Here is a 24515-nt window from a genome sequence, read left to right on the forward strand (position 1 = left end):
AGAGAGGCTTCTACTCACTAGATGCCGGTAGCACACCCCCGACTTATGACAACCAAAAACATCTCCGGACGTTGCCAAGTGTGCCCTGGAGGGAAGATCACCCCCAGCTGAGAACCAGTGTCTCAGACTAAGACCTTAAAAACTGGAGTGAACTTAGAAGCAGAGATGGGGTTGGTCCCAAGGCATTAGATGACAGGGGGTGAGGAGCTGGTCATGGGAGGGAACCAAGTCTGGAACAAGCCCTCCAAGCTAGTAGGAGGAGCTAAAGCCCAGTTGAGGGTGGGTGGGCAGTGAGGAGTGGGAAGGGGATTCAGCTGATCCTGAAGCAGGGGGCAGCCACAGAGGGGTGATGAAGGAGGAGGCGTACCCGTGCCGGCTGGCACCACCGCCTCCTCCAGCACTGTGTGCCCATGGCTGCCTCGTGCCCTGGCTTCCTCGTGCCCATGGGGCAGATGTGTCTCTAGTTTGAGCTGCCCCAGGAAGCCCGGGGCTGGCTCCTTCCCTGCAGACCTTCCTAGAGGATGGAGGAAGGATTTGGGCCATGAGAGGCAAAGGCAGCAGTATCTTGGGGTGTTGTGGATAGATGGGCCACTTTGGGGTTTGCAAAGGAGCTGTGGGTGGGACAGTCACAGGGTGGGGGGTGGAGACTCTGGCACCCTCACACAGGGGACTCTCGGGCCTCCAATGACCAGACCACATTGGGGACGGGGGAGAGCTCCTAGTTTGTTCTTTCACACATTCGTCAAGCATTTCAAGTATTTTTGGGGGGTCTAGTGCGTGCCAGGCATGGGGACACAATGGTGAACAAGCAGGCGTGGTCCCTGCCCTCTGAGAACCTGTCCTGCAGTTCTAGCAGAGGCTGGACCGCCTTGCAGGGGTGCTGTGGAAAGGATTCCTGTTTTGCAAGGGGAGCGGGACTGGACTAATTCTAAAGTCCCTTCCGGCTCGGAGATACAGTGATTTAGTAATCCTTGGTGCTCAGACTGTGGGCCAACAAGAGAAAGGGCACTAGGCGTGGTGGCTCAGTCCTGACTCTGCGACCTAGCAGCTGTCTGACCTTGGGAAAGTCACTTAACCTCTCAAGTCTGACCTTGGGAAAGTCACTTAACCTCTCAAGTGGCTCTTTCTTCATCTATAGAATGAAGGTCATAATAATGTCAGCAATGATACTTAGAGGCTGCTCCATACCAGTCACTGCCCTAAAGCCTTTACATATGTTAACTAATGCTCACAACCATTCTGTGAGATGGGTACTGTCTTCATCCCCATTGCAGAGATGAGGAAACTGAGGCACATAGAGGCTAAGTCACTTGCCCCATGTCACACAACCAGTGAGGAGAGGCAGAGCCAGGATGCAGCCCGAGCACTTTGGCCTTCACTTCAAAGGGCTATTGGGACGATTGACACTTCAAAGGGCCATTGGGACGATTGAATGAGATTGTGCATGCAGCGCACGTAGGCGATGGCTGGCATGTGAACATTCAATTATAGTAACTGCTACCATTATAACCATCATCATCATTTTAAGTATCCTTCCTGGATCTCTAGACAGCCTCAAGCATCCCCAAACCTGCCATCTACAAGATGGCTGGGGAACAAACTCTGAGCCATACTGGGAGAAGGAGGAAATGAGAAAAGAGAAATTAACACAGGCTGAGCAGTCAGGGCAGGCTTCCTGGAGAAAGGGCACCAACCAGAGCCTTGCAGGATGAGCAAGACCATTGGGGCTCTCTAATCACTAGTGGATTAAACCCTGTCTTCCTTCCTTCCATTGAGTTGGAGATGGCTCAGACTTGGTAAGGAGGTTTTGCTTTCCTGAATAGGGATTCTTAGGGAGGAGGGTAAGGACGGGTAATACACAGGTGTGCTGAGCCACATGCTGGATGTGCAGCCGGGGTTGAGAACCACTGCCCTAGCTCGAAGGGCAAACAACTCACCCCTTGCTCAGCAGAGGTGGTCTAATAGAAAGAAAAGGCTTGGGGCACCTGGGGGCCAGGAACCCTGAGTTTTGGCTCCAGTTCTTTCACCCTTTGCTATGTCACCTTGAGTAACTTTCTGCTCCTTCCTGGGCCTCAGTTTCCCCATATGTACTCTGAGGAGGTTGGCGTAGAAGAGTGGATTTCAAGCTCTGCTCGTGGAGGCCTCTGAGTCTCCTCCCTGATTTGACAAAGCAGCTCCCCTTCTGTCTCTACCAGATTTTGTTTGATGTAAAGCTCCAACCTGCCTGTGCAGAGAGCTGGGCTCTGGGAGGCAGACGCACCTTTAACTCTCTTAACTATTTGGACTTTGTAAAAAGTGTTTGTGTGACTGCCATTTTCCAGGGGCAGGAAGACGTAGAATTAAGGAGGGGCAGTGACTTCCTGAATTGTGTTCTGTTGGCGAGGCCAGTGCAGTCGGGGATCTGGGAGCCTCTCTGAAGAGGGAGGGGCAGTTGGTACCCAGAGCCTGAGCTGTTTGGGCCTTGGTCTCCTCGGCTCCTGTGGGCCAACTTGCTGGGGACCTTGGTGGTCATCTTGTCAACTTTCCTGTTTTCAGCCACAAAGACCTTTACTGTCAATTTCCCGGCTCTGAAATGTCTGATTTTGTTTTCCCAGAGGTGGAGGCCCTGAGCCCTTGAAGGGAGAGGGTGGGTTTCGGTTAGCAAGGGAGTGGGGACAGAACTGGCTGTGAGTCGTGGCTCTGTCACTCACCAGCTGTGTGACTTTGAGCAAGTCACCTGTCATCTCTGGGCCTCAGTTTTCTTATCTGTAAAGTGGGGGAAATAGTACTGACGTCCTATGACTAGGAGAGCCGTCTTCATCACCCTTGATGCCACCATCATCCTCACCATTGAAGGGGTGGCACGACTCTAAAGGAAGACCTGACCTGTCTTGATTCCCAGGAGGGCGTGAGCTCGCATTGAGTCACTCCCAAACTCCTGGGGGACCAGGGTCCACTGTTTCTGAGACAGTCCATCCTTAGCCATGGTCCTCAGACTTCACTGGGCATCAGTGTGGTTTAAAATGCAGGTTCCTGAGCTCTGACTGCAGAACTTATGGTTCTGGAATCTGCATTTTCAATAGCTAGATCTGAAGTTGACCACTGTGAGGGTGACCAGCTGTCCCAGTTTGCCCAAGACTTTCTAGGTTTTAGCATGGAATGTCCTGCACCCCAGGAAATGCCTCAGTCCCTGGCAAACCAGAACTGTTGGTCATCCCATCATGTTTTCCCCACTGTGCACCAGCTCCTAGGCTGGCTGTACCACTGGATCAGTTGGGCCCTTGGGCTGGCTAGAAGGTCTCTGTGCTGGGGAGGGTCTTGGACTGCCCCACTCGTTGGGGGAGGACGAGGCCCCCAGCCACAAGTGCCCCCAGGACTGGGCTGGGGATGTTGTCTAGAGCAGCATGCTGCACTCGGGGGGGCCTGGCTGGAGGAAGAACTTCATCCACGTGAGCCTCTGGCCGCTTTCCCTGTCCTCCAGGAAATGGGGAATCCAGATCCTCCTGTACCTGACGCAGGCTCTCCTCCTAGAAGCCTCCCCTTTGATCTTCCTAACACACGGCTGCATGATGGAGCATGAGCGCTAGACTGGGAGTCTAGGGCCCTGTCTTCTAGTCTCTTCTCTTCTGGGCCTCAGTTTCCCCAGCTGTGAAATGGGGGCACGGGTTCAGGTGCCTCCAAATTTTACTCATCCCCAGTGTTTACTCACACTCCTTTCGTCTTCTCATCACCCCACTTTATAGATGTAGACACTGAGGCACAGGGAGGCCAAGTCACTCCCTCAAGGTCACACAGCTAGTGAGTGGTGGGGCTGGGATTTGAACCCAGGCTTCCTGGCCCCAGAGTCCACAGGCTTAACCACCTCGCCGTGGTTCCACTGGGTTGCCCCTCCTGATCAGGAACCGTCGCTGGCTTCCCATTACATAGGGGTGAAATGAAAGTGAGTTCGTTGCAGCCTGAGTTTGCACTTGACCTCCTAAGGCTCTGCAGTGGAAACCCCTTCCCCTTAGATGTGTCTCTTCCTTGTCCTCGGTTTACCTGCCTTCCTCTGGGAAGCCTTCCCCAGACACCCCAGTACACCCTCTCAACCTGCTCCCATCCACCCATTTCCTGTGCCTTAATTTACCCTCGTAACCCCTTCCCCAGTCCCGGGACGGTGGTTTTCCAAGAATTCCCCATCTATTATCGTGCTTGAGCCTCACAATTGCCTGTGAGGTTGGCCCAGTAGGTGTCATTATCCCACTTTACAGGTGAGGTAACAGGGCCCCGGGAGGCTAGGTGATTTGTTCAAGGTCACCTGGCTGATGGGCAACCCAGCCCAGTCTAGAACCTGACTCTTGACCTTGGTCCTGGCACTACCAAGCTCTCAGCTTCTTTGGGCCCCTCCTGGGCAGGGGCACTTCTGTCTTCATCAGGGGTCCCCTGGTGCCTCATACAAGGCCTGGGCCAGGGAGGTGCAGGGGAGCTGGGCTGAGATACCCCAAACCAGAGGCTGGGGCCTGGGAACTGGGTGGGCTTCATACCAGAAGGACCATCCAAGGCGCTCCGCTCTAGCTTGTGTTTGGCGGGAGGATACCGGGGGCCCTTCGTACCCGGGTCTATCTCCATGAGTCTCTGTCTCTCCATATCTTTTCATGTCCCTTTGTCGCTGTCTCTGTATCCCCATGTCTCTCTATCTAGATTCTCACACATCCAGGGCACAATAGGACAGAGCCCTGGAAATTATAGCTTCGGGAGTATGGTTGCCAGATAAAATCCAGGATGCCTAGTTAAATTTGAAATCCAGATGAACAATGAATAATTTTTTAGTGTAAGTATGTCCCAGATATTTCATGGGACATACTTATACTAAAACAATTGTTTGTTGTTTATCTGAAATTCAAGTTCGACTGGGTGTTCCGTATTTTATTAAATCTGGCAGCCCTGCTTGGAATGAGACACAGGTGTGTCAGCCCCTCCCACCTGGTGAAGATACCTGGCAGGGCCAAGCCCTGGAGTGGGACCCGCCTGGTGGAGTACAGTTAGGCTTCATTTATTTCTCTTTTTTTATTTTTTTATTATTATTTTTTTTTTCTTATTTATTATTTATTTATTATTTTTATTTTTGGCTGTGTTGGGTCTTCATTTCTGTGTGAGGGCTTTCTCCAGTTGCGGCAAGTGGGGGCCAGTCTTCATCGCGGTGCACGGGCCTCTCACTATCGCGGTCTCTTTTGTTGCGGAGCAGAGGCTCCAGACGCTCAGGCTCAGTAGTTGTGGCTCACGGGCCCAGTTGCTCCGCGGCATGTGGGATCTTCCCAGACCAGGGCTCGAACCCGCGTCCCCTGCATTGGCAGGCGGATTCTCAACCACTGCGCCACCAGGGAAGCCCTATTTCTCTTTTTTTAGAGGAAAGGCATGTTGAGAAGTGTCAGACTCATGCTGGCAGAGGAGTGAAGAGGGTGCTTTGGAGGAGGTCTGCTTTCTTCCACGTGGAGGCAGGGAAGGGAAAGGACCTGGGTAGTGGTTGTGGCCAGCTGTGCAAGCTTGGGGAAGCCTCTTGCCCATCCTGAGCCTCAGTTTCCCCACGTTAAGCGGGAGTAATGATCCCCTCCTCCTGGGGCTGTGCTGAGGATTAGATGAGCTGATATTTGGAAAGTCTTAGCTAAGCCTGCCATGGTAAATGTTCAGGGGATGGGAGCCCTGGGGGTTATGATTACTGTTGTTATTACTCTTGGGTAAGAATGTGGACTCAGGAACCAGAAGGCCTGGGTTTGGACCCCAGTCCTGCCACTAACTAGCTCCATGACCTTGGACAGTTTACTTTAACCTCAGTTTCCCACCTGTAAAACGGGAGACAATAATAGTCGCTAACTCCTGGGGTTTTTGAGTGGATTACATGACATAAGGCACATAAAGAAACTCAAATAGGGCTGGCACATAGCAAGGGCTCAACCAAAGTCAGCTACTGTTATCCCCCAGCTGGATGTGTGTGCTGCTTCCTCCAGGAAGCCTTCTGGTTCCTCTGGCCCACAGTGGTCTCTCCCTACATGGGATCCCACTGACCCCTGACCCCGTCACCCTGAATCCCATCTGGCTGCCCTGGGCAGTGCTGTCCTCAGCTCCCTAGCCAGACTGAAGGCTCGGGGGCAGTGGGCGTATCTTCCTCAGCCCAGCAGTGCCAGCATGCACAGTAGGCACCCCACAGACAATCAGAGGATGAACAGACTGATTTCAAGCAGGACTCCCAGACTAGCTGGAATGGGGGAAATGAGGTCCCAGGGCCACAGAACAGCATGGAATTTTTAACCCTACAATTCATGCCTGGAGAACTCACAAGGGAAATGTTAATGAACACAGAACCTTAGAATGTGAGAATGTTTATCTGTGTGTGAGGTCCAGGCTTGACTTCCAGGAGCTTGCTGTGAGAATCTGAGAGTCCTGGGGTAGTCAGGGAAGGCTTCCTGGAGGAAGCAAGAGCTTGAGCCAGAGCTCAAGCATCAGAACAAGGGCTGCCCTCTAGCACTTCCCGTGGCTCCCTGTTCTTCCCAGGTCAGTACCTGAGGGAACAGAGATGTTTGAGGTCTACAGAACCCCCGGCGTGGACACCTACATCTCTCCCGGAGTGGAGAGGGACCGGGAGCATGCAGACACCAGGTGGTGGTGCTTTGATGCGGGGTTGCAGATCATCGTGGTCATGAACTCTCCCAGCAACGACCTCAATGACAGTCACGTAAGCAGGTCCCTTGGTCTGAGGGAGTGATGGGGAGGCAGTGATCTCACTCCACAAGGGCCCAGTGCCCTCTCTTTATCCAGAGTGCAGGGTAGCACAGTGGGTAAGCGCCTGGCCCTGGAGCCAGCCAGCTCTGCAACTTACAAACACAAACTGAGTCTGCTGGTGAGTCACATCACCGCTCTGGGCCTCAGTTGCCCCAACTGTAAAATGGGGATAATCATAGCACCTTCCTCCTAGTGTTGAACAGGAGCCAGCCTTTGCTCCTTCTCTTGCTTCCCAGGACCCCTTGTGAAGGGAGGAGTTGTCCTAGTTCTTCTGTGTCGGGCCTCAGTTTCCCCATCTGTAGGCTGAGGGTTGACTCGTGGTCTCTGATACTCTGAATGAGGGAGAGAAAGCAGAGATGGGGGAGGGAAGCCGCTGCCTGGGGAGACCCCTTTCCCCAGGGGCCTCACCTTCCCCTAAGCCACTCTCTTCCTGACCCCTTCACTTCTCGGAGGCAGGATGCCTCCGCTTCCTCTCCTCTCTCTGCCCATTAAGTTTGAGACCAAGACCCAGCTGGAGGCAGTGTTCTGGCCCCAGGGCAGGGGGGGGGATTTAAAAAGTGGGAGAAGTCGGGTGTCCCTCGACACAGGGCACAGGGGATGCCCCCTAAAGGGGTGATGGGAACCAGGCCTTGTCGTGTGGGTGGCAGGTCCCCACTCCATGTCGGGAGCGATACTTTGGGAAACTGGCCCTTTAAGGACCACTGGCCATGCACCCAGCATGGGGCAGCCGTGACCTCCCCCAGCCCCGACAACAGCCCTGAGAGGCAGGGTCTGATCCCCACTTCACAGGTGGAGCCACCAAGCTTCAGAGTAACTGTCCCGGAACCATATAGCTGATCAGTGGGAGGGCTAGAATTCAGGTGTCAGAGCTGCCCGACACCTGAGGACAGGCTCCCTCCATCACCCCCACATCTTTACCATCCATGTGTCTGAATTATCCTATCCAGGGAGTTCCATGAGGCAGGTGGGGCAGGACTCAATGAACCCATTTTACAGACAAGGAAACAGACCAAGAAGGGGCGTGGCTTACCTGAAGTCACATGATTAGTAAGTAGCGGAGTTGGTGAGTCAGAACAGAGGCCCCCGGAGCAGGGCAAGGGGACCAGCCATCCTGTGAGGGGCCGCTCCTGGGTGCCCTGCACTGAGCCAGAGGCTGTGTGGATAGCTCCCCAGTCTGAGCTCCCTGGCACCGAGGACCGCAGGGACTGAGGAGGGTCATCAGAGTGTCCCCTACTTCCCCTCCCCCCCTTTGCCCGGGATCCAGGTAATTTTATGCCTGAGGTGAGCATCATTCCTGGGGCTTGACACATGGGGGTCAGAAACTGCAGGATTCAGGGGCTCCCAGGACGGAGGGGCGAGGGTGGGAGTGGGGGGTCCAGGAGGTGGCAACCACGGAGGACCGTGGGCATTCTGGAGCTGCAATCACTGGGGTGAGGAAACCACTCAGTGTGACAGTGGGGAGCAGGGCAAGATTGTTAGTGTCTCTGAGCCTCAGTTTACTCATCTGTAAAATGGGGAAATTAACACCCACCCTGCTGAGTTGCAGTGAGGATTAAATTATAAAATGCATGCCAAGAGTCTGGCAGAGTGGTCCCCCTTTTCTGTAAGGATTGCATGTGCTGTTGCACGTGAGAGTGTTGCAGACGCTGCTGCCCAGCTGGTGATCGTTGTAAGGAAATGTTAGATGCAGGAGCTGAAGGAATGATGTCATTTGTCTGGGGCTCAAGTTCTTGGTGCTGCCTCTATGAGGCTATTGGAAGTTACTAGAAGATTCAGCTCTGGTTTATCTTATAATAGCGCACACGGGTCCCCCAGCCCCCAACACAATAAAAACCCTTGTGTGTTTATGAAAGTCCCTTGTTTAGGACCTGAGAGGGTCTGGAAAACAGCCAAAGGAAAGAACACGCATCCTAAATCAAACCCCAGTGGTGCCACTTCCCAGCAGGGCCTCACCTCTCTGAGCCTCGGTTTCCCATCTGGCAGAGAGGATGGCTGTAGAGCCCCAGCAGGTGGCAGACCCATCTGTCCGCGCCGTTCTCTTGGTTCTGGAGAGGAAGCCATGCCGGGCAGAGCGAGCCGAGGGGAACCGCCCCGTGGGCAGGTCCTGCATCCTGCTTTGTCCCCCACTGTCTCTGTCTCCAGGTCTGTCTCCCCATTGTTCTTTGAGCCGCTTGTTCGTTCTCCTGTTGTAACAGACACATGGCGTGTCCCTCTCCCATCCCCATCCTCCTGCCGCAGCACCTGGGCAGCTGGGGACGCCCGGCTTCCCACCTCGGCTTTGTGAGCATAAAGGCAAACAGCTGCGCATGGAGCAGAGCAGGAGCCTCCAGGCTTTGGCAGAGAAACCAGGGCCTTTCTTAAGTTTTGGTTTGGCCAGGGAGGTGTAAGGTCAACTGAGGCACTTGAGCAGAGGGGCACTGGTTCTGCTGTACCATCCCTTGGACGTGAACTCTCCTCCAGCAAGGGCCACGCATTCTTTATTATTACTGTTACTATCATGTCCCTTCATTTCTGATATTATTACCTAGCTATTGAAGAGGGGCGAGCACCACACGTGGTCCCTTCAATCTGCACAACATCGTAGAAAGCATCATCGTAGTAAACATTATTCCCATTTTACAGAGGAAGAAACTGAGACCAGAGAGGATCAGTGCCTAGGCCAAGGTCACACAGCCTGTCAGAAAGAGAGGATCAGTGCCTAGGCCAAGGTCACACAGCCTGTCAGAAGTGGCCCAAGCCCATTGCCACTCTCCAGCCCTTTGAGGCTGCCTGCTGTTCCCGGGCTGACCTGGCAGAGGTTTCCCATGGGCAGCTGAGCCCCTGCGTCCCCGCTAGTCTGCAGGCAAGTGTCTGATCACAAAGAGCCCCAGCCGGCTGCAGACACCACATCCACAGGCATGTGCCGTAGCCAGCTGGTGTAGACAGACTGGCCCCTGGGCTATTCGATGCGGTGGCAGGCATAGTTTGTATACTTCGTCCACATTGACCCTGGCTGTCTCCCCGACCCAGACAGTCAGTGCCTCCCAGGGACGACAACCCAGCCATCCTGCTCCCCAGCCACTACTGTGCTGGGAGCAGGTGGGGGCAGGTAGGAAAGTCAGTGCCTGCACCAGGGGACACACAGGGACACCTGCTGTTAGAGTTTAGCAGAAGTGGAATGGTATCTTTGTCAAGGACTGATCCTGTATTAGTTATCTATCACCATGTAACAAATTGCCCCAAAACGTGCTGGCTCAAAACAATAGCGTTTATGATCTCACAGTTTCTGTGGGTCAGGATCCAGTGTAGCTTAGTTGGGCCCTCTGCCTTGGGGGCTCAAAGGCTGCAATCAAGGTGTTAGCGGGGCTAAAGTCATGTTGAGGCTTGACCAGGGCAGCCCTACGTCCAAGCTCAGTCATGTGGCTCTGGCAGGATTGCGCTCCTCGTGGGCTTGCGGACTGAGGGCCTCAGTTCCCTTCACGTGGTTGGCAGGAAGCCTCCCCCAGTTCCCTGCCATGTGGGCCTCTCCATAGCTCACAGCGTGGCAGCTGGCTTCATCTAGGTGAGCGAGGGAGAGGGAGAGGGAGAGAGTGCGGGGGAGAGAGAGGGAGAAAGAAAAAGAGAGACAGAGGAAGAGGTCTTTTCTAACAGCCCATCAGTTTTGCTATTTTCTGTTGGTTGAAAGGAAGTCTCTGGGGAGACTTCCTACACTCAAGGGGAGGGAGTTACACAAGGGCATGAACACCCGGGCTGGGGATTATCGGAGACATCTCAGAAGCCTGCCTGCCACGTACTTTTCCCGTATTTTCCTAATTCTCTATAAGGAATACCTACAGCTTTTGATATGGAGACAAAGAACTTTATTACAAAAATAAAAATGAAAAGTGTAATCATAAAATCCATGTCTTGTGACAGGATGGAGTGAGGGCTGCCTCTCTAAGTTGTTTCCACTACGGTTTGAATCTGCTCCAATTTATTAGCCCTTCTGTCTGTGGGGATTTCGCTGTCTGTGGGTCATTCACTGTCACAGGGCTGCTCTGAGCATCCTTGAACGTGTCTCCTGGTGTACGTGTGCAAAAGATTCTCCAAGAGTGGGATTGCTGGGTTTGGGGTGGGCTAATGTTTGACTTTACAAGATAACAGCAAGTTCTTTTACAAAATGCTTAACTTGACACTCCCATGAGCGGTGTGTTAAAGTTGCCTTTGAACCATATAGTCTATGATGTTGTTTTTCACCAATCAAATAGGCGTAAAACCCTGTCTCAAGGCTTTAATATTTCATTTCTTTACTTATTAGTGATGTGGAGCACCTCTTTATATGTTTATCATCCACTTGTGTTTCAATTTCTGTGAATGCCTGTTTGTATCTTTTGCCCTTTTATTTTTTTCTATTGAGTTGTTTGTCTTTTTCATGTTGAGTAGCCTAAGTTCTTTAAATATTATGGATGCTAAGCCTTTGTAGGTTTTATGCTGTGAATATCTTCTTCTCAGATTATGCTTGCCTTTTCACTGTATAGAGTCTTTTGATGAACAGAAGTTATTTATTTTCATCTAGTTGAATTTATCAATCTTTTCTTTCTTGTTTATGGATTTTGTGTCTTATTTAAGTAAGGTCATCAAGATGTCTCCAACATCTTTTGAAAGATACAAATGCTCATTCATGATAAAAAGTCTCAGTAAACTAAGCATAGAGGAGATCTTCTTCAACTTGATAAAGAATATCTACAAAAGACTTACAGCTCACATCATACTTAATGGTGAGAAACTTGAAGTTTTCCACTAAAGTCAAGAACAAGGCAAATGTGTTCCCTCTCTCCACTGTTTTTCAACACAATATGGAAAGTCGTAGCTAATGGTTAAGACTAGAAAATGAAATAAAAGGGATACCTACTGAGAAGAAACAAACTTTTTTTGTTCACCAATGACATGATCATCTATGTAGAAAAACCCAAAGAACTGACAAAAAAACTTCTGGAACTAGTAAGCAATTATAGCAATGTTGCAGGACACAAGTCAATGGCTTTCCTGTATACCAACAATGAACAAATGGAATTTGAAATTAAAAACACAATGCCATTTACATTTGACCCCTCCCAAGTTAAATACTTAGGTATTAATCTAACAAAATATGTATAAAGTCTGTACAAGAAAAACTTCAAAACTCTGATGAAAGGTATTAAAGAAGAAGTAAAAAAATGGAGAGATATTTCATGTTCATGGGTAGGAAAACTCAATATTGTCAGTTCTTCCCAACTTGATCTGTAGATTCAGTGCAATCCCAATCAAAATCCCATCAAGTTATTTTGTGGATACCAACAGACTGATTCTAAAGTTTATATGGAGACACAAAACAAAGAAAACAAAACAAAAAAAACCCAGAATAGCCAACAGAATATTGAAGAAGAACAAAGTTGGAGGGCTGACACTACCTGACTTCAAGACTTACTGTAAAGTAAATCAACTATACCCTAATAAAAATTATTTTTAGAAAAAGACTTAACTGTAAAGCTACAGTAATCAAGACAATGTGATATTAGCAAACGAATAGACAAATGAAAGAATGGAATAGAATAGAGACCAGAAACGGCCATGCATAGATATAGCCAACTCGTCTTTAGATGTGGCACAGAGGATTTTTATGGCAGTGAAACTACTCGATATGGTACTATAATGGTGGATATATGTCATTACACATTTGTCCAAATCCACAGAATGTAAAACACCAAGAGGGAAACCTAATGTAGACTGTGGACTTTGGGTGATAATTATGTGTCAATGTAGGGTCATCAATTCTAATGAATGTAGCACTCTGGGGGAAAAGGTTGATAATAGGGGAGGCTATACATGAGTTGGGGCAGGAGATATATGGGAAATCTCTGTACCTTCCTCTCAATTTTGCTGTGAACCTAAAACTTCTCTAGAAAATGAGCTATTTTTTTTAAAAGATGCAAAATTCTGTCTTTCTTAAGTCTTTAGTATATGATGTGAGGATGGGATCAATTTAATTATTTATTCAATGTAATCATTTTCCATATGGATAAGCAATTGTCCCAGCACCATTTATTGCACAATCTTCACTTTCCCCAGTTATTTGCAAGACCATCTCTGTCATAGATCAAGTAGAATCTCTCTTAAGTTGCATCTGTCATTGTCTTTACCTAAGCCATTACAACGCAATCCATTACTTTACAGTAAGTCACACCTGGTAGAGCAAGTCCCTCACCTTTTACTTCTTTTTCTTACAAGGTACTTTGACTATCTTAGCCTCTTGGTTTTCCAAGTAAACTTTGGAATCAACTTGTCAAGTTCAAGTAAAACCCCAGAATTTCTCTGACCACATGAATCCATTTGGAGAGAATTCATACCATGATGATATTAAGCCTTCCTAACCATGTTCATGGTATTTCTTTCTTTTAATTTGGGTCTTCTCTAATTGATTTCAATAAGGTTTGATCATTTTTCTCCATAAAAGCCTTACACATCTTTTGTTAGGTTTATCCTAGGTACTTTACAGTATTTCTTCCTAATGTAAATTATATGCTAATAGTGTGGTTTTTGTCTAAAAATTAATTTTGTCTGATATTAATGTATCCATCCCAGCTCTCTTCTGGCTAATATTGGCTTAATGTATCTTTTTTCCTTTTTTTTTTAAAACTTCATCTTTCCTGGATCCTTGTATTTTAGGTTCATCTCTTATAAATAGCATGGAGCTGGATTTTATTTCTTTATCTAGTCCAAAACTCTCTTTTAACTAGTAACATTATTTATATTTATTTTGATTATTTATATATTTGAGTTTGTTTTTACCATTTACTTTTTAGTTTTTAGTTGTCTATTTTTTTTATGTTGCCTTTTTCTCTGTAATTGCCTTTTTGAATGGAATTATCCATTCTTTTTAAAAATTATTGCATTTTCTCCATGTATAGAAATTTATGAATTCCATTTCTATTCTTTTGGTGAATACTTTTACATTTCTAGAATTAAACACTATCTTAATTATCTCTTCAATTGAAGACCTCATAACAATTTAACTCTCATTACCTCTCCCAGTTTACATTCTGCTCTTTTTTTTAATCTCACAATTTTGATATTTTTATAAACTTTTTTTTATACAGACAATACTTTTTAGATTTACCAAAATATTTACCATGTTATTTGTTCACCATTTTTTCTTGCGTCCAGATGATTCTGACATTAGTTATCTTCTTCTTAAAGTATGTCTTTAGAAGTTGCCTTAGTGAAAGTGTGTTGGTTTTAAAATATCAGTTTTTCTTCACCTGAAAATATTTTTATTAAAATATAATTTTTTATGTACACAATTCTAAGTTAATAGTTATTTTTTCAAGATACTTTGAAGATATTATTCAACTCTCTTCTGGATTTCATTACTGCTGTTGTGAAGTCTACTTTCAATCTATTGATAATTATTATTCTTTTATAGGTGACCTGACTTTTCTTCTTTCTGGATTCCTTTAAGATCTGTTTGTCTTTGGTATTCTTAACCACAGTGAGATGTGTGCGTGTGTATGTGTGTGTGTGTATGCAGAGAAGGGAATTCTTGGCAATTTCTCTTACTTTTCACATCTCAGCAATGCTTTGAAAAGTATATTCTAACCATGATCCAGTTGTTTTGTAAGGGGAAGGTCCTTCAGAGTACTGTTTGTACTGTTCGTGTGTTTCTTCATATGCACAACACTGTGTGTGCATGTTTGTGTAGTATAAACCTCTGGGTGCACACATCACTCTATGCATACATCTGTGTGTGTGTGTCTTTTCCTAGTTCAAGCGTAACCTCTTCAGGTTAGGGGATTTTCTTTCTGTTTCTCACTACCTCCTGACAACCTACCAGTACTTACTCCCATGGTCAGGGTCAGTCTGGCTGCCTTCTGATGTCCACACTGGTGGGAAAAGGAAGAACGCTGGGGAGAGCAGTAGTGGGCCAGGCACTGCCTCACCGTGTCCCCCTGTCCTCCCCATCTGTCTCTTCCACAGCTCTGCCCCCAAGGACTGCACATCCTTTAGCATCAATGTTTCCCCAGGAGTGGTCGTGGATGTTGCCCACCGCCCTCCAGCCATGAAGAATCTCACAGGTTCCTCCAAGTGGCCCCTGGACCCTGGGCTGGAGGTGAGCCTGAAGATGACAGCTGCCAGCGACAGCACAGGTGACCGGAAGGTGAGTGTGGCAGCCGTGGGCTGGGATGTGTAGGAGGAGGTCAGCAGGTCATAACAGGTCAGCCACTCAATCGACCCAGAGCCCCAGCCCTCTGCAGGCTCTGCGGAGAATCAGTTCTTTGTCTCTCCCAGCTTCTGGTGGCTGCTGGTATTCCTAGACTTGTGGCCGCCTCGCTCCAATCTCTGCCTCCGTGGTCCATTACCTCCTCCTCAACCTGTCAAATCTCCCTCTGTCTCACTCTTATAAGGACACTTGTCATTGGATTTAAGACCTGTCTGGATAATACAGGATGATCTCATTTCAAGATCCTTGATTACATCCGCAAAGATCTTTTTTTCCCAATAGGGTCACATTCACAGGATCCAGGGATTAGGATGTGGACATATCTTTTGGGGAATCACCATTCAACCCACTGTAGCCGCATTGACTATAGATGGACTCAACAGGACCCTCCAGGATTCCCACAGGGATCTGGGATAACAACCACTTGTTCCCAGCAGGACAGGCCAAGCAGGATACCTCCTGGGGCAGAGTTGTTGCCTGCTGTAAGAATACAGACCTTGGGCATCAAAGCCGGTCAGCAAGGATGCAATCAGAGAAAGCTTCCTGGGAGAAGTGGCAAGCTGATGGATGGTATCAGTGACCTGCTTAAGAGAGGAAAAGAGGAACGAGAGCTCTACACAGAGGATGTGGCCTGTGTGCACACTCTGGATAAGAGAGGGTGAGATGTGTGTTGGGGGAAGCTGAGGAAGAGCTGTATGGAAAGAAAGGAAGGTAGAAGGGAGGGTGAGGGAGAGAGGGAGCCAGTATTAGAGGGTTTGGCATCAGAGACCTCATTCTCTTAGGACAACAGGAAGCCAATGAAAACCTTTCATCCAGGAGTAACAAGACCACTTATGTATGTTAGAAAGACCCACTGGCTGCAGTGTAGTGAGTCAGTTAGATCTAGGCAGCAGACTGGGGGCAGGGCAACCAGTCAGGAGGCTGATGCCATGGTCCAGATGCAAGGTGACAGTGGCTGTGACATTTGTCTGGATTCCCACTGTCTGCAGGACAGGTCGAGACACCTCAGTGCGACCCTCAGGAGCTCCCATTCTTCTGGTGGCAGCTCTTTGGTTTTGCTTTGGGGAGCTCCCCTCCATCATCTTACTTAGAAGTGTGGTTCCTGACACTCTGCCCTCCTCTGGCCAGGCTGGGCCAATCAGATGGGTTCTTCCTGGATTTTTAACCTTGGGCAGTGGGAGTTGGTGCTGCCACTCTCCCTCCAACGCCTCTTCCACCACATCCCCATCTGCTGAACTCCTGCTCCCCTTCCAAGATCTACCTCAAAGGGTACCTCCCTGACACCATGCAGGCAGAGGAAGCCCCTGCCTCCCTGGTCTCCCAAAGGACCCTCTTCTATACATCATAGTCACTTGAGTGTTTTGCTCCCCTTCCACTCCCACCAGTTGGGGTGTTCCTAACAGGCTGGGTGCCTGTTCCTTGTCTCCTCAGCACCCTGCTGGCACATAGCAGGCCAGTTAGTGTTTGTTGAATGACTAAGGGAAATCATTAGTGGTTCGCTCCTGTCCTATAGGTTCAGATTTCATACTATGGACCCGAGACCACTCCAGTTGAAGCCCTGCTCTATGTCACTGGGGTCGGTAAGTGATGCCAGGGATCTTGGAGCACCACCCCTCTCCCTCCACACACACACCCATGCAAGGCATCTCTCCAGGAGAAACTACACCCTGAAGCTTACTTTAGACTGAGCAGAGAAAAGGATAATTTCTAGCCAGTCATGCATCTGGTAGTTCATAAGTATTCCTTCCCCAGTCAGTGAACCCTGAATAGAGCTGGGGAGAGAGGGCATTTTCAGGAAGCTTCAATTACATCTCAAAATTTTATTTCTCAGCTTAGGAAGTGGTACTTGGATTTTCAACATATGAGTCTCTATACCTTTTTGAAACCTCAAATATTTATGAGAAAAAGTAGATGATAAGACTGTTTTACACGATAATATAGACCAGTGTTCCCCAAATTCCATTATTTACATCCCATCTTCACCATTTTTGCCACATCAGTGATCTGCTTGTACTCATATTTATTTAGCATTCTTCTTTAAATAAAGTACATTTTTAACTTGACCTCATCTGGGGCAATAATATCATAATATTATTATTACTATTTAAACATGCATTAAATATATGAACAGCATGTGAAAGCTTCAGGTTTCTTTTCATTAATGAATTTCATTCATTTATTTCATTAATACACATTTTCATAATAATTATTATTGTTGTTGTTGTTACTATTATATAGCACTTACTCTATGCCAGGCAGGGTGCCAAGCCTTTACATTTAAACCTTACAACAATCCAATGAAATTGGCACTATTATTACCACATTTTACAGATGAAGAAACTGAGGTACAAGAGGTAAAGGGACTTGCCCAAGATTACACAGCTGGTTAGCAAAGGAGCCAGGAAGTTCTGGCCACCAATCGCTATGCTCTATGGCCCAACATTGATACATGGCTATGGATATGTTTAAAAGGTCGTCTAGGTCAATCTCATTCTGTGAGCTCACAAGGTCGCTACACGATGTCATTGGAATGACCGTATAGTCATGCGTTCTGATGAGAGGGGAAGGATTCAGAAGTGAACATATACTTTCTCAGCCATGCCATTTGGACAGAGCAGGGTATGTCTGGGGCTGTGGTTCGTCCCCAGTGCAGTCACACTACACAGAACAAAGAGCTAGGTGGGGTTGGAATAACCACTGTGTCCCCTACCCCAAAGTCACTGGGGGCTGGAGTTGGGGCCAGAGGCCTTTGAGAGCCTGGCAAGGTGTCCTTGCAGGGACTTCGTACCATACATCCATTGGGGTGGCCGGGAACTCTTTCTGAGACCCCTGGGGGTGGCCAGACAGGCAGGGTCTGGTTGGCATCAGAGCTGTGGCAGGTCCTCCATGAGAGGAGAATGCGTGTGGTTAGAAGCCCCGGCTCTGCTGTCAGAATTGCAGCCAGACTTCTTCTTGGGAGACATGGGGGTGTCTTAGAACCTGTGTCTCCTCTGAACTGGTGAGAAAGAAGCCTTTGTGCAGATAGATCTCCTGGGGAAAGGATTGTCCATCTGGGACCAGACTGAGTGCTCCTACCTTGCACCCTCGCTAACCCTCTCCTCTTACTCCCCGGGATTTCAGAAATCTCCTTGAGCGCGGACTTCACTCGCACTGGCAAAATGAAGTCCACCGGAGGCAGGAAGGACCAGGTATGGCTCGACCTTGTCCGGCACCCCAAATGCTCCCGTAACTCCACTGGGTTCTCCTAGCGCGCCCCCTGGTGGTGATGAGGTGAACAGCGGTCTGTCTCATGTATCCATGTTAATAGTAAAAGAAACACAAATTTAAGAACAGGGAAAAAAAAAGAAAATTAAAATCACGAATACCATTACCGTTTTGGTTTACATAGGTCCCATCTATCCTACAAAGCTAGATTTTCACGATTGTGGGTTCAGAGAATGTGTGTGTCCCACAAACTGGAAACTAGACTCACCCAGTTCATGCACAGCAGAGAAAAAATTTGCAGGCAGGTCTCAACTCTGGCTCAAAAATCCCCTATACTATGGGGAATTCCCTGGCGGTCCAGTGGTTAGGACTCCACACTTTCACTGCATGGGGCACGGGTTCGATCCCTGGTCTGGGAAATACGATCCCGCAAGCGCAAAGCGCAGCCAAAAAAAAAAAAAAAAAAATCCCCTATACTAGACTTTAGCGACTAGTGAGAGAGGTTCACATGGGGTGAATAATAGAGAAAAGAGGCAGGGGGTGGAGGAGGGAAGGAGCCAGGTTGGGGAAGGGAATGTATGTTGCAGAAATATAGGGTGGTGTGCTATGCAGGTGATGAATCGTCTTAACTGGGGTGCGTGGATAAACCTCAGGGTGTCCCTGAAACCCCAAAGCTGCCTGCACATTTTTGTGCTGGTGTGCACTTTATTTTATTTTATTTTATTTATTTATTTATTGATTGATTATTATTTTGGCCTCACTGCGTGGCTTGCTGGATCTTAGTTCCCCGGCCGGGTAGTGAAAGCTCCGAGTCCTAACTGGACCGCCAGGGAATTCCCCATATGCTGGTGTGCACTTTAGGATGATATGACCTGTCAAAAATTAAGATCCCTTTGTGGGGTCAGTCAAAAGTGGGGGGAAGAATTATAGCTCTGGGAGTGGAATTCATCCTTGTGTCCCTCCCAAAACGCAGTCATTCCCTGGGGGAGAATGCTCTCCTACAAACAGAAGATGTCATCACTATTAGATTCCCGCTGGGAGGGGCTGCTCAATTTGCTTTCATCTTTGGGCAGACAGTAACCAGCTGCTAAGAACAGTGCCCACACTTTGGTGAACAAGTAATTAAGAGTTCTCAGAAGAGGAGCTATTTAGATTTGAATCTAGACACAAATATTTAGCTCAGTTTGGTTTGCTAATCCAACAGTTTTTAAAAGCTGTTGAAATCAATTTTACTGTCTTGGGCTCCTTTTTTTAAGTGGATGAATGGAATTTGTTTATGACTTTTGGGGCAGGCAAAAATCCACTCTTGGGACCAAAAAATTACCTGATGTGGGAACAAAATGTGTAAATCACACAAGGGTATCGAGGTGCTAGGGCAAGGTGGCTGGGCTTTCCCAGGAGTTGGAGGGACATACACAGGATCCTAAGTGTGCCCCGTCTCTGCTGGGTGTCCACAGAGGACCTGGACCCGTGGCCCTCATGGGCAGGGCGCCATCCTGCTTGTGAACTGTGACAGAGACAGTCCCATATCTTCCACTGTGGACTGCAAGGATGACCAGCTTGACAGCAAAGGTAAAGACCCCCCAAGAACCAATGGGAATGAATAGAGCTTTGCCTTTTTGTGAAGCCTTTTGTCCTGAGCCTTGTAACAACCCTCAGAAACCAGGGTTATTGGAAGCGTGTTCTTGTTAACATGCCCGTTATGGAGGTGAAGGTATGGACAGGGGTCCTGAGAGGGCAAGTAACCTGCCCAAGGTCACACAGCAGCCAGGGAAGAGCTGGGAGCAATGCTGAGTCTCCCAATGCCTCCTCCAGGGCCCAATTTCCATCCCCAGCCCGTTGACCAACCCAAATTTCTGCTCTTGGGTCAAACCTGGGGCCCAAAATAATTCAAAATGAAAGCCTGACTAGAGCCCCAAATTCACGTCAGAGCAGCCCTGAGCCCCTGCCATAGGCTGGGCACTGCTCGGACCAGTTCAGAATTCTTAACTCATTTGATCCTTCAGCTCAAGTTTCAGAAGTATGTGTGGTCCTCACCCCCACTTTACAGATGGAAAAACTGAGGTATGGGGAAGTTAAGCAATTTGCTCTGGGTCACACAGCTAGTAAGTCACAGGCTCAGGATTTGAACCCGGGCATCCCAACACCAGGGCAGGTTTAGGGGCACAAGTTGGGCGCAGGGTCCCTGCTGGCACACCTCTGAGGCGTGGCCAGGGTGGAAGACCTGCACTGGAGGAGGGCGCTGAGGGGGGGCGGGATCATTTGGCCAGGGCAGCAGCTGCCGCCTTCCTGGGGAGTTGCTAGAATGGCCTAGAAATGGATGCATTTTAAAGTTGTGTGGAGTTGGCCTTGCCTGATGCCAGGGAGCAGCCTCTACACGGTGCCTGGCACCCAGTAATAATCAAACAGCCCGTATGTACCCTCCCAGGATGCCGGGCGCTGTAATATGCACTTTACACATGTGACTGTACCCTTCCCTCCGTGTGGGCTCTGCACTTAGCCCTGTGTATTTACGAGGAAGCAGAGGCACGGAGAGCTGAAATACCTCCCCAAGCTCACACAGATCCAGGGTTCAAACCCCGCCCACTCCAGTGCCCTTGACCACGTGACTCTTGTCCAGCCTCTGACTCTCGTCCAGCTTCAATCTCCCCAAGCCTTTGCCGGCCACTATTCAGGTTGGCTCACTTCCCACGCAGGCCCCAGGGAGAAACCTTTCCACTCATTCACCCCAAAAATAATTATTGAGCACCTGCCTTGTACTAGGCATTGTTCTAGATGCTTCTCAGAGCTGGGAACAGAGCAACAAACAAGGTAAATGTAATTTCTGCTTTGGTGAGCTTACATCCTAAGCTCATCCTAGTGGGAGAGGACCAAAACCTTGAATTCCTTCAATTCTAAACTGAAAAATATTGTTTAAATACTGGAAAGAGCATAAGGAAAATAAAGCCAGGTGACGCGATGAAGGGTGGTCTTGGTGAGGGGGGCGTGGTCTTGGTGAGGGGGGCGTAGTCTCAGGGGCCTGCGTCTCAGGCCACGCCCTTCTCATTCCAGACCTGAAGGACATGTCCTTGGTGACCCTGAGCATGAAGACCCCCAGGGACTTCTTCAGCAAGCACCAGCTGGTGCCCCATGTGGCCAAATCCGAGATGGACAAAGTCAGGGTGTTTCGAGCCAATGGTGAGTCGCCCTTGGCCGTCACCTTGGTGTTCCCTTCCCACCCCAGCCAATGGGACTCAGCCCCTTCACACACACTTCAGTGAATAATTCCTGAGCACCTACCCTGTGCCAGGTTCTAAGAACCGAGGATGCAGCAGTGAGCAAGATGAACATCTCTGCCCACTACCTTGTAGAAAGGGCACAGACAAAATGCAGGCAAACAAGATGATGTCTGGGGCTGGATGAGCACTGAGAAGGAAATGACCTCCCTCCCAAGGTAGTGCTGGGCTCGGCTCTAGGCACAGGGCACGGAGCAAAGAACAAAACAAAGTCCCTGCCCTCATGTCACTTTCATCTCAGCGGGTTGAGAGCAATGATATGTAAAATCATTAAGTAAAGTGTCTAGTGCCTCAGACGGCATTAAATGCTACACAGAAGGATGCAACAGCCAAGAGGGAGAGAACGAGGGGTGTGGGGAAGGGGGGCCAGGGAAGGCTTCCCCCAGAAGGTGTCATTGAGCAGATGGAGGTGTGGGAACACCCAGGGGAAGGGCACTCCTGGCAGAGGAAACCACAAGTGCAAAGGCCCTGAGGTGGGATGTGCCCATGGGCTTGAGGAATGTAGGGAGGCCGGCTCCGCTGGAGTGCATCATGCAAGGGTTAAGTGGGGGATGAGGGTGGAGAAGAAAGGCCAGAGGGGAAGGGGCTGGGTCAGGGAGGCAGGAAATGACTGTGGCTTCTAGTCTGTGGGAGGTGGGGGGCCATCTGAGGGCTGTGCAGAGGCGCAACTTGATCTGACTTCCATTCAAACCACAGCAATTAGACTGACATTGGTTTGGCCACAAACCAACTCCTTGCCTCTGTGGAGGTATCACCTCCTCCAGGAAGCCTTCCCTGACCTTCCAGAACTTACTACTATTTGTAATTTTGACTGTCTTTGCTCCTCCCTACTTACCCAGGAGACTGTGCACTCCCTGGGGACCAGGACAGTGACTGTCGCCCTGGTCTTTCCAGGTGTCAGCTGAGAGCAGGTGATAGGGAGTGAATGGATGGATGAACGAATGAATGAACTATAATGTATATTGGACTTTCTGTAAAGTTGTGAATGACTCAGGCAACCTCATCACTCCATTCCTGGACCTCCATCGGGAGGGTGAGGGTGGGGCCTTTAGTCCCTTCCTCCTAAGGGGAGGCTCCTGCCAGATCCAGCTGTGAGGGGTCCTTAGGGGTGAGATGCCACGGCCTTGGGAAGGCATCACACACCAAGAAGACAAGGTCTCAGAAGTAGGGACGCAGACCTGAGCCTCCCCTGCTCTCTCCCAGCAGACAAACAGCCCTCCAGGTACGGCGTGATCCTGGGGCCACAGCACCCTCTCGCCCCCTGGAGCTCCAGGGTGGCCATCACAGCACAGACTTCTATGTGGAGGGCCTGGCTTTCCCGGACGCCAGCTTCCCAGGGCTCATTTCCCTCAATGTCTCCCTGCTGGACACGTCCAACCCAGTAGGCCAAGAGGGGGGATCTGGGCTTCCAGGCTCTGGCCCAGCTGGGGAGGGGGCTCCAAACAGCCACTGGGAAGCAGTAGGTGTTGGGCCCTGGCTGCTGTGACAGTTCCTCCCCTGCCCCTTCCCCTGCAGGAGCTCCCCAAGGCCCTGGTTTTCCAAGACAGCGTGGTCTTCCTTGTGGCCCCCTGGATCATGACCCCCAACACTCAGTCGCCAGAGGAGGTGTATGTGTGCAGGTGAGGGGCCCTGGAGGGCTGAGGGCAGGGCACAGACACACCCCCAGGGAGAGCCCTGGACCAGGAGCCCATCACGCACTTGCTGTGTAAATGGGGAAAAGGTGATATCTGTGCCATGACTTGCTGAGGGCTGAGGCTTGTTCAGAACCATAAAAAGGTCAGGAAAATCATTATTGGTGGTGTTTCCGTGTCACTATCCTGCCCTGAGGCAGGCCAAGGGCTGCTTTAGCTCCTGGGGGCCTCTAGAGTTGGCCAGACCTGGAAGATGAGAACCCCGAGTCCCTGGGCGAGGCCTCCAGGGCTCCTCAGAGGGCAGCCTGTGAGCCTTCTGCACCAGGAACCCCTGGGCACTCATTTACAATGCACGTTCCGGGCCAACCTCTGAACTGCTGGGTCTCGACTCTGGGGGCGGGACGGGGCCCAGCTGTGTTTTCACAAGTTGCCGGGGGAGGCTCGGCATCCCTCCCGCAGTCTGAGAGCCCCTGCTAACCATGCGGGGTCACAGGGGGACCTTCCCCTCTCCTCTTCCCATTGCTTTGGGGCAGAAGGGGTGAGAATGTAACCCCGTGGTCAGGACGCAGGCTGGAAGCCAGCAAGGCCTGGGTTCGAATCCAGATGGCGTGACCTTGACCTCTGACCTCCTCATTCTGTCTCCTCCTCGGTGGAAGGCTGCCCGCTAGTTCCCCTCCTGGGTTATTACCAGAGTTCAGTGAGCTAAGCTCGCTAAGAGCAGAGAGACAGGGTGAGCTGGGGTCTCTGTCCAGGCTCCAGGTGTCTTGAAGCACCCGCTGTGCCCCTCCCCCACTCCATCCAGCCCTGAGTTCCTGCTCCATCCCTAGAGACACCCCAGGGGTCCAGCTTGCCCCCTCGGAGGCCAGCCAAGGCCACTGGCTGCTGAATCAAGGGCACTAAGGAGATTGTTCTTTCTGTTCTTTCTAGGTTATTTGAAAATGAGGATTTCCTGAAGTCAGGGGCTGCTCTGGCCAAGAAAGCCAGGTGCAAGCTGATGGTCTGTGCCAAGGAGGAGAGCATGAATGACCGGTGGATGCAGGTGCGTGGCCCGGCGCACAGGAGGCACATCCCTGAGGGTCAAGGGACACGGGGACCTGGGCTCCTAGGGCTCGGCCGAGCACCTGGCTTGCCACCCTTCCTCAGACAGGCAGGGGGTTAGGAGCCTCTGAGTGTCCTCGCAGACGGAGGGCTCAGGCAAGTGACTCCACTGACATCTACTGCGGCCACGTCATGCCCGCCATGGTCACCAAGATGACCACCTTCCTGCTTGAAAGGTCTCAGACAACTTCAGGAAATTGAGGAAATGCTGCAAAGCTCAGGGGGCTGGAGCTCAACCATTCTCCCTAGCAACCTCCCTCCAAGCCAGCCTTCCCGGGCTTGGCCACCAGGCCAGGCCACACCCCTGCTCCAGCACTTTCCATGGCTCCCATCTCCTCCTTCTCAGCTTGCCTCTCA

The 24515-nt window shown here is 49.9% G+C and overlaps 1 protein-coding gene across 1 annotated transcript in view; it reads left to right on the top strand.

Annotated features, from left to right (window-relative positions):
* The window catches only part of LOC118881857 (protein-arginine deiminase type-4-like), a 38243-nt gene that overhangs the window by 323 nt on the left and 13405 nt on the right, over nt 1-24515 (top strand). The window contains 11 exon segments of the mRNA XM_036827150.1: nt 6508-6688; nt 8000-8016; nt 14707-14887; nt 16464-16530; nt 18071-18138; nt 19612-19726; nt 21206-21331; nt 22633-22674; nt 22677-22810; nt 22945-23048; nt 23988-24099. Of these exon segments, the coding sequence (XP_036683045.1) occupies nt 6508-6688; nt 8000-8016; nt 14707-14887; nt 16464-16530; nt 18071-18138; nt 19612-19726; nt 21206-21331; nt 22633-22674; nt 22677-22810; nt 22945-23048; nt 23988-24099 (1147 nt within the window).

The sequence above is a fragment of the Balaenoptera musculus genome, chromosome 1 (genome assembly GCF_009873245.2).
Source record: "Balaenoptera musculus isolate JJ_BM4_2016_0621 chromosome 1, mBalMus1.pri.v3, whole genome shotgun sequence".
NCBI classification, from domain to species: Eukaryota; Metazoa; Chordata; class Mammalia; order Artiodactyla; family Balaenopteridae; genus Balaenoptera; species Balaenoptera musculus.